The sequence below is a fragment of the Phaseolus vulgaris genome, chromosome 7 (genome assembly GCF_000499845.2).
Source record: "Phaseolus vulgaris cultivar G19833 chromosome 7, P. vulgaris v2.0, whole genome shotgun sequence".
Classification (NCBI taxonomy): Eukaryota; Viridiplantae; Streptophyta; class Magnoliopsida; order Fabales; family Fabaceae; genus Phaseolus; species Phaseolus vulgaris.
The window spans coordinates 39307679-39317915 of record NC_023753.2 but is presented as its reverse complement, the minus strand read 5'-3'; the positions used below and the strand labels follow the sequence as shown (position 1 = coordinate 39317915).

General features: G+C 27.7%; 1 protein-coding gene across 1 annotated transcript; it reads left to right on the top strand.

Annotated features, from left to right (window-relative positions):
* Nucleotides 1–7299: 7299 nt before the first annotated feature.
* LOC137827486 (AT-hook motif nuclear-localized protein 20-like) lies at nt 7300–9591 on the top strand. The gene has a single exon (XM_068633645.1). The coding sequence runs from the start codon at nt 8362–8364 to the stop codon at nt 9166–9168; it is 807 nt and encodes a 268-aa protein (XP_068489746.1). The 5' UTR covers nt 7300–8361; the 3' UTR covers nt 9169–9591.
* The last annotated feature ends 646 nt before the right edge of the window (nt 9592–10237 follow it).

Here is a 10237-nt window from a genome sequence, read left to right as displayed (position 1 = left end):
ATAAATGATTTATATAATATTTTTAAAAAAACTGTCGTATACGTAGGTCTTAAAACTCCTACACATGTTTATTGTCTAGAATATTATATCACGTTTTTATTTTTTATTTGGAAAAGGAACATTTTCCACTGTTTAAAAAAATGAAGTTATAATAAGTTATTAAAAAAATATTACTGACTCATATTATAAGAATATTTAAAAACCAAAATTAATGTAAGAAGATTTTACATAATCTTTGTTTATGAATAATTAAGTTGTGCCATAATTGATGCCCTAGATTCACCCAACATATGGATATGGTGATGGGACCATTATAAAGAAGTTGTGTTAATGGAATACAACATTGCCCATAATTTCTTAGCTTCATTAACTCAACATATTCAGAGTAGGTTTATTGCTGCTTCAATTCATTCAATGTTTTTAATACTTTAATATATAATCATAGCTTCTAAACTTTCATAGTGTATAGTGAATAAAATACACTATAATTAAATAAATAGAAACCAATTTTAAAAATTAAAATAATTAGTTATTACATTAATTAAATTAAAAAATATTTTATAAATTAAAAAATTATTACTATTTAAAGTTGTTTCTTTTATTAATAAAATTTTAGAAAGTAATTTTTAAATTAGGATCTGATCACTAATTACTAAAATTTTATCTGCTAACTATAACTACTGTATATTCTAAATTAGTATCTATTACATTACTAAAAAATCCATTAAATAGAAATCAATTTTAGAAATAAAAAATAATTAATTTTTATAGTGACTAAATTAGAGACCATTTTAAAAACTAAAAAAATTATTGGTTTCTAAATTAGTTTATATTATTGATAAAATAGTTTGTATCTAATTAACTATCAAAATTTTTGTTACTAAATTTAGAATCTAAATAATTGGTAGAATCTAAATTAACTACTCATTTTAGAATCTAGAGTAATTGATACTGAAAACCTTGATATGATATCAATTTAAAAATTAATTTAATTTTTTTATTAATAATAAAAACTATTTTATATATTAATAATTTTTTTCTAATTTAATAATGTAGTAATTATTTTTTAAAAATAATTTTTATTTAATAATTTTACTCAAGTACATACTAAATATTGCAATTAAGCAAATAGAGAAAACAAACTTGAATTAATTAAAAATCTTGAGGAAAAAACTACCAATTTTGGAACATGAAGAAGTGGCAATCCTAATTAGGACAGAATCAAAACAATCATTGTCTATGTTAATTAATGACTTGCATTTACTGTTTCTCTTTTTGAACAATTATACAAACAAATTATCTCACTTACTATGCAGAAAGAGTAATCCACACTCCATTCTTTTTACAATTAGTTACCATTTTGTGTTAAAACTTTTCAATCATTGTTAAGAACTTATTAATTAACACAGACAGAGTCTGACCCACTTGCAGACTAATGTCACAACTGCAGGAACCATAATTATTCATAAAAACAAACTACATGCTTAAAGCAAAAACCTTAGGATAATATGCTTATATAAAACACAAAAATTAATCATAAAATTTTAAATTGTAAGTATATCTTCAACCATAAACCCTAATCAAATAATATATCAATTAGAAAATTATTAGTAATTATAGGTTACTGTTATAAAATCTATTTATTTATATTTCATGATAACCATTTAATGTTTTTCTTAATGATTTGAGTTTAACAAGATCTATAATTAGGTGATGATTCTTTCAATAAGAGAACACACTAAACTCTATTCTATACTTTTACTCTTAGCTTCTTATTAAGAATTTATCGTCATTTTTATGTTTGTATTGATTTGAGCATCAGATAGTCTTTTGCAGATAGATCTCCTCCTCTCATTGAATACTAACTAAAACCTTGTTTTTCGAAACATACAACACTTATCGAGTTGCACTTCTCAGATTTATTTTCAGATTAACATTTTTTTTTATAATCAGATTTACAGTTTTAATTTAGTAACATAACATGAGATTATATTTAATATATAAACTTTTGAGAAAAAAAATTCAATTTTAATTAAAAAATAAGTTTAATATTATTTAGGGTAATATAAGTAATTGTTGTCCTATTGATGTCTCATATCTAACGTCAACCTCGTATTCAACAGTTAATTTGATGATACTTTGCTATCAAATATATAAAATATATAGATATATATATTAGTTATATTAGTTAAAAAATGGTTTTCAAAAATGTATTATAAAGTTTGTCACAGTGACACATTAGCACCAACTTTACCTAGGAAGATTCAAATTCCCACAAGACAGACAACCTTTTCCAAGGCGAATATCACGGTCACCTAAAAATCCAATTACTATATTACTTTATATTTATCTATATTCAAATATAATATCATCATTTTCATATCTATAATTTCTTTTTAACTGCTAACTTCATGTTCATCAAATAATTGAAAAAAAACTTATTTTTTTCCGACTTTAAATATAAACTATTTGATTTTGTATTTCTTATATTTTTTTATCATCCAACGAAGAAAAAGAGTATATTATATGAAATATCAACCCGTATACAAAATCATTATTTCTATCTAACTTCAGCTCAAATTGTTTTCATAGATCTAATTTAAATTTTAAGTCTAACTCAATCTCATAAAATTGGTTTATAAGAAGATATATCATCAAAAGTAATATCACAATTTTTAGTTAGTGTAGGATATTCAACACCCCCTTATGTTGAGGTTACCAACTCATGTGTGGAACTATGTATTATGGTGGTTTGATAACGGTCTGATAACAGGTAGCCTGATAAGTCTAACAAACAATCGATATAATAGACTCGAAATGACTCCGATACATATTAAGAAGTGCACTTTAAACTTCAACCTTATAAAATTGACTTATAAGGTGAAATTTGCACTCACTTATACACTATGAAATATCCTAATCTTTGAACGGTGTGAGATCTTCAAACACTTTTTTCTTTTAATATATATATATGAAGCAATTCATTTTTTATAGATGTAAATATAAAATTAGTAATATTGTGACCAAAATAGAGAGCAGAAATTACGTTTCTTAACATATGAAGCGATTTATCTAACTTGCTTCCATTAGAGATTATTGTATAGTCTATTATAACTGTAATTTTATATTAACTATTTGAATTTTATCACCTTATTTATCGTTGTAATTATTTTAACATATTCAAGTTAATAACCATTTATAAAAATGAACAAGAAAAATCCTTCACGTTTTTTTACAACCATACCTAGAATCTCAATTATAATTTTTTTTTCTTTTAACAAATAATTAATATAATTAAACGATACCTCTTTAATATTTAGGATTTAGGATTTATTATTAAGCTTAATATTTAAAATATTATTAAATAATTTTATATTTCACTTGTGACCAAATCAATAAAAAAGATGCCAATAAAAAAATAAAAACAAGTTATGTATTTAACCTAATATTATATTATTTGGCAAGCTACTCTTAATTCCTCTATATTATACTCATTAATTCAACCTTACTTCTTTAGCACTACCAGAAAATCATTAAATAAAAACTAATTTTGGAGATTAAAATAATTAGTTGTTATATTGATTAAATTAGAGACTATTTTAAAGATTAAAAAATTATTGGTTTCTCAATTAGTTTCTATTATTGATAAGTAGTTTCTAATTGGTATTTAATTAACTACCAAGATTTTTCTATCAAATTTAAAATCAAAATAGTTAGTAGTTAAAATTTTAGTAGCTAATCAGATATCAATTTAGAAACTATTTATCAATATTGGAAACTATTTATCAATAATAGAAACTAATACATTTTTTAGTCTTTAAAATAGTATCTAATTTAATTTATATAGCAACTAATTATTTTTATTCTCTAAAATTAGTTTCTATTTCATAATTTTTTAGTAGTGTATATTTTATTTTTTAATTAGGAGAAGGAGTTGAGAATATTCTAATTCTAATTTAGTACATTTACAAAATAGACATAAATTTTAATTAATCAAAATATTCCTTACAAGATGCATGCATGCACCTGTCTGAGAACATAAAAGCTTCTGTTTTATAGATTAATACTAATGTCACTCGAATAATATTTTTTAATGTTCTGTTTATGATTGAATGAAAGTTAATTGAAAATCACTAATTTTAGCTGATATAACTTCTTATTTAGCATCATCTTTCCTAATTTGGACCACCAAATTTAATATTTTTTAATAAATTTCATTCCATAATAAAAAAGAATATGAGAAAAAGTATCTTGTTTTTTTAGTCGAATATAGAATACTCACTACACACCACTGAGAGATCAATATTCTTCCTGTTTAAATCACTATTATCACTTATCAGAGTTATTATTAACATCTTCATTTTTTGTTACCAAATTTGTGTGTTCAACAAGATTTTTAAGTCATTTCTAATTTATTTAACTTAGAAGTTAGTTTGACAAAATTAGATTTATTAGTAAAATAAATAGTTTTTAATTTCTTTCAAGTTACTTCATTTTGATCTTAGAATTTTTAGAATACTTCTTTTATGTCATTTTAAATTTATTACCATGATTTCTACAAACACCCATTTAAAAAAAAAATACTTAATTAATATTTACAATTTCTCTCTTTTCTCTCTGTCTCTTTTTCTATCACACTGTATCTATAAATACTTATATTGTTTTACTCTCTTATTAAATGTTTAATGGCATTTTTTTTTATTGACAAAAATAATTAAATTAAATGATGGGATCCACCAACCTATATACAAATTTCTAATGACATAATTTGATATCCGAATATTATATATTTTCCTATTCTATATCTCTAATATTTTCCTAAACACTGAATTAATTAACTAATTTATTATTAATATATCTCTTATATGCTGATAAAAAAAACTTATTATTATAGCTTTCAACTCCATTCGACCTTCCATCCCACCAAAGTGTATATATATATAATATAGATATTTTAGAAATATTTCAAACTTTATACAGACAGAACAACCTAAAACATCGATCACAGACACATAAAACAGAGATTCTAAACAAAAAAACTAGCAAATTTTAACACTATATACCTAATATTTATTGATAGATTTCATACAAACTAGCGATTTCATATACTAATTAAAATAAAAAAAACTAAATAAACGAATTTTCGAGAAAACTCATGACCATATCTTCAACTGCACCAATATGGATATATCTTGTTTCTCCATCATCACCTTAGCCAACCACACCAGCTAAATTGTCATCAATTGTTGAAGCTCCTCCATATCTTCTTAGACTCAAGTATGTCATGAAATTCATCAATTTTCCTTTGAAGTTCTTAACTGCACACTCTATCCACAAGGAAATGGGAAAGTTTCTACACTTCTCATGCTTCCAAATATATAGAATGTGTAGAAGCACCTTCCCAAATTCTCTTTATCCCCCCAAAAAAATGAAACTGCTGATGGTTTCATCAAGACCAAGAGATTCATATGTGTGATTATTTCAATTCAATGATAAACTGCAAGTTTTGTAGCTCTAAAACATCACAGACATCATTTTGTTCTAGAAAGAATAAATTGAAATTGAGCATAAGGAGCTTTAGTGCATAGGCCACTAGTACTGCCACATTAACACATCTGATCTTGTTAATGCTTTGATTTTTTCTGTTAAGTATTGGCACTATTTTTCGAGTGTAAATTTGTTATCTAAGACGAGTTTTATTTTTATATTCTGTATAAGAATTAGATATTTTTAAAGTGGTTCTATTTATTTATTTTACTGATAAAAAAATTTAACACATTTGATTGTGATGATGATAGGCCATGTCGACTCAGGTTTAAGATCAGTGTTTGGTTGAATTTCTGGTCAGAGTTTGTGGCCAAAGATCTGGTAGCAGCAGAAAGCGAAAGTGTTCATAAATATATTAAAACCATTTTTTTAAAATTATATACAATTTCAAATTGACAATTTGTTTATTTAAATACTACCGCATGCTAAAGTTTTTTTTTTATATAAGTTAGTCAAATGTTAATATATTATGAGATTTTTTTTATATAGACGTATCTCTTATGAAAAAAAGTTAGAAATTAATATTTATTAACAGATATTTATTTAAAGTTTGACTTGTTTTTAGAGATGTCATATATATTAACAAACAAAATCGAGAATCAAATTTTATATATATATACACGCTAATACAAGAAAATCACTAAATAAAAACTAATTTTAAAGATAAAAAATAAATAATTACTATATTAATTAAATTAAATACTATTTTAGAAACTAAAAAAATTATTAGTATCTAAACTAATTTATATTATTCATAAAATTTATAAATGTTTCTAAATTTGTATTTGATTAACTACTAAAAAATTTAATTACTAATTACTTTAGATTCTGATAGCTAAAATCTTAATATCTAATTAGATACCAATTAAAAAACTAGTTTATAATTTTTATTAATAATAGAAACTAATTTAGATACAAATAGTTTTTTTAGTCTCTTAGTGACTAATTATTTTTTTTTCTAAAATTAGTTTTTATTTAATAATTTTCTTATAGTGATAAGAGATATAAATTAATTAAAAAAAATATATTTATCTAAATCTTTAACTTATTTTATTTTTCAACAAATAATAACTAAATATGAAATATATGAGGAGTGTTCTAATGTTATTACAAAGAAAAGTTTCAATAAAAAGAATTTCTTACTAAACTTACATCTAAGATAATTACATATTTTACAGCTCTGATAAAAAAAAAATACTCTTGTGTTACAAAATTAAGAGTATTACAAAATCAACATTATTAAGTTTCTTTAAAACCCTACTTCATTAATAACTACTTAAAAAATTAGGTGTTATATGTTTGAATCTGAGGAATTGGAGAATCAATTTTTGTTGATGTATATAATTTCTGTAAATCATACAACTTTGTGTTTAACTATTTGACTGATTCTTTATCACTTCTATCTTCCACTCTTATTATATTTATTTTATCATAACTTGACCAAACAAATAAGGAAAGTCCCTACAATTTACTAGATACTCACCTCTTTATTACTTTAAAATTTAACCTAACAAATGTGTTTAAGTGTATTTTAGATTGAGTTGATAAGAATTTCTCTTGAAATGGAACTTTGATGTGTAAAAATATTGGGGCCCTAGACAAGGACGCTCTCCCCACCTGGCCACTTGCACAAGACCCCACAAAACCCTAATTTCCAAGACCCTCCAAAAGCAGACCTAGTTGTTGCCATTCTAGTGCCACCCACAACAAAGAACAAACATTAAATTAAATAAACAAACAGTGTTAGAGTCTAACAAAAAAAATTAATTATTGTAGCTCCCCAAATCACAACATGGTTCACCCCAACAAAACAATTAATACATGTTTTTTTTACAACAAAACAGTTTTTGTTGTGTTGTTCTTCTATAGATAAATATACATATCTGCACTAAGCATTTTTACTTATGATATAATTATTACCTATATTCAAGTGTTTTTGCTTTTGTTTACTCTTTTCTCTAAGATCTCTCACAATTATCATTGTGCTTGATTCTGTGAAGCTTTCTTTATCCCTTCCATGTTATGTCTACTCCTCTTACAAATAGTCAAATAAAAAATAAAACACATTTATTAAAGAGAATAATTCTTTTTTTTTATCAATAAATAAATAAAAAAACACTTCAGAAAATCCCTTACCAGTTAGGCTTCTTAGGTCTATGGGAGAACAATTAATTTCTGATCGTCTGATGTATAGAAACAAACCCAACTCTTTTATTTAATTAAATAATCAATTGGTTGATGAATTAATTAATTAATTAATCTCTTTCATTAGACCCTTTACTTTGATTCCCTTGAGTCATTGAATCTAATTCCTCTCCTCTAACTTCTAAGCACCACACCACACCACATCTCTTTCCTTTTTCTCTCTCTCTCTTTCTCTCTTTCTCTCTCTACCCTTCCATCCATTAGAGAGTAGAAAGAGCATCCATGTATTCATACTATGTTAGGTCATGGATAAAAGAGACACCTTCTCTCTGTTAATTTCTCCTTAAGACCTAAAGGGTTTGACTTTTCTTGTCCCATGAATTCAGAAAACACAAACCAAATCAATCTCTGTTGTTGCAAGTTGGCTTTAAATTGCCCTGTGAGTCATGATGCTTAATCTTCTTGTTGCTTTATCAAAATATTCTAGGGTAACAAAATAGTGTGTCTCAAAAAACTTGTTCAGATCTTCTTCTTATATTCTTTCCTTGGAAGAACACACTCTGAACAGCAATTCTGGCTAATCCTTGGTGGAGTGGTCATCAGGTGGGGTTGGGTGCAGGGGTAGACCCTGCACCCAATTCACCATCTTCCACCCTAAACAAACGTCACATGGAACTTTCCATCAACGAAAGAAGCTTCGGCAGAGAAAGAGAGGACGAAGAGGAAGAAGACAGAGACAACGGTGATGAGCCCAAAGAGGGTGCAGTCGAGGTGGGCACTCGCAGGCCCAGAGGGAGACCACCGGGCTCCAAGAACAAGCCCAAACCGCCCATCTTTGTCACCAGGGACAGCCCAAACTCCCTCAGAAGCCATGTCATGGAGGTTGCCGGCGGCGCCGACGTGGCCGAAAGCGTCGCCCAGTTCGCGCGCCGTCGCCAGCGCGGGGTGTGCGTCCTCAGCGGGAGCGGCTCCGTGGCCAACGTCACTCTCCGGCAACCGGCAGCGCCCGGAGCGGTTGTGGCGCTGCATGGAAGGTTTGAGATTTTATCCCTGACGGGAGCGTTTCTACCTGGCCCTGCTCCGCCAGGTGCTACAGGACTCACTGTGTATCTGGCGGGTGGGCAGGGTCAGGTAGTAGGAGGAAGCGTTGTAGGCCCTCTTGTGGCAGCTGGACCGGTGATGATCATAGCTGCCACTTTTGCTAATGCTACATATGAGAGGCTGCCACTTGAAGAAGAGGATGAAGATGGTGGTGGTGGCAGTGTTCAAGGAGGAAGCACTCTGGGAGGGTCTCCTCCTGGAATTGGTGGTGGCGGTGGTGGTGATGGTGGTGGGAGCCACTTGCCCGGTGGGATTCCTGATCCTTCTTCTTTGCCTTTGTATAACCTCCCACCAAATCTTCTATCCAATGGAGGAGGCCAAGTGGGGCATGAGGCTTTTGCTTGGGCTCATGGCCATGGAAGACCACCTTACTGAGCTCATATCAAGGCTTTAGATTCACAACTTTTATGGTGTTGCTCACAGTTGATAATTGGATGTGGTAGTTTAAGAACTTCATGTACATCATATGTGTGGCTGCTTCAAGATCTAATGGAACTCTGATGAATATTAATTGAGGTATTTCAGAGAGATACATCAATCCTTATTCAAATTCAAATACATAGATGATGATGGTGTTTTCTTCTAGTTTGAGAGGTTAGGAATGGAGGAAAAGAATGGCAAAGATTTAGAAAAGTGGAGTATGTTTTACTACTTAGCTCAGTGTATATGTATAAGGAGTAAGAACTTTGATTTCTGTGTTTTTCTTTCCCTTTTGCTTTATGTGTTTGGAATAATGATGATGGGAGTATTTTTAATGGATAAATTTCTCAATAGTTTAATTGAGTACATTTTAATTCATCATCTCTCTATTATGTTTCTTTTTATCCTTGATATTTTTGTTCTTATCAGATATTATATTGATGTAAAAAATATCTATATTTTACTTAGATGATATTGCATTTTAAGTATAAAAAATAAAAGAAATGTGGTATAAAATAATAGTTGTCTTTCCTTATTTGGGTTCTTTAGATTGTTATTATTTTAGTAGCCACTTACTTCTTGGGTATTAAATAGATGATGGGATCATTGATTAGACTTGCAGATGTGAAGAAGTTTGTGCTTGTTGTTTCTGGGGAGGGAAATTCTGCTCTTCTTCTCATGCCATTGGATTTCCTTATCGTCTTTTTCTTTCATTCTTTAACTCTCCTTTTTTCTACTGCTCAGAAGAAACTCCATCACTGTTTCGAATAGTTTCATATAACATAGCCAAATGAGATAGACACATAGAAGATTCATGTATATGTATAATTCTAGTTCAAAATTACAAAATAAGAAATAATCCCTTTTAATAAAAACATATTTATAATTAAAATTAGGTTAAATATAATTTTTGTGTTTATCCTATAACACGAAATTGATATTTCTCTTTGGTCTAAACTTTAAATCTGCTTGTGGATTGTATAAAAATGATTAAAATATATTTTCTGTGGAATTAATTCAATTT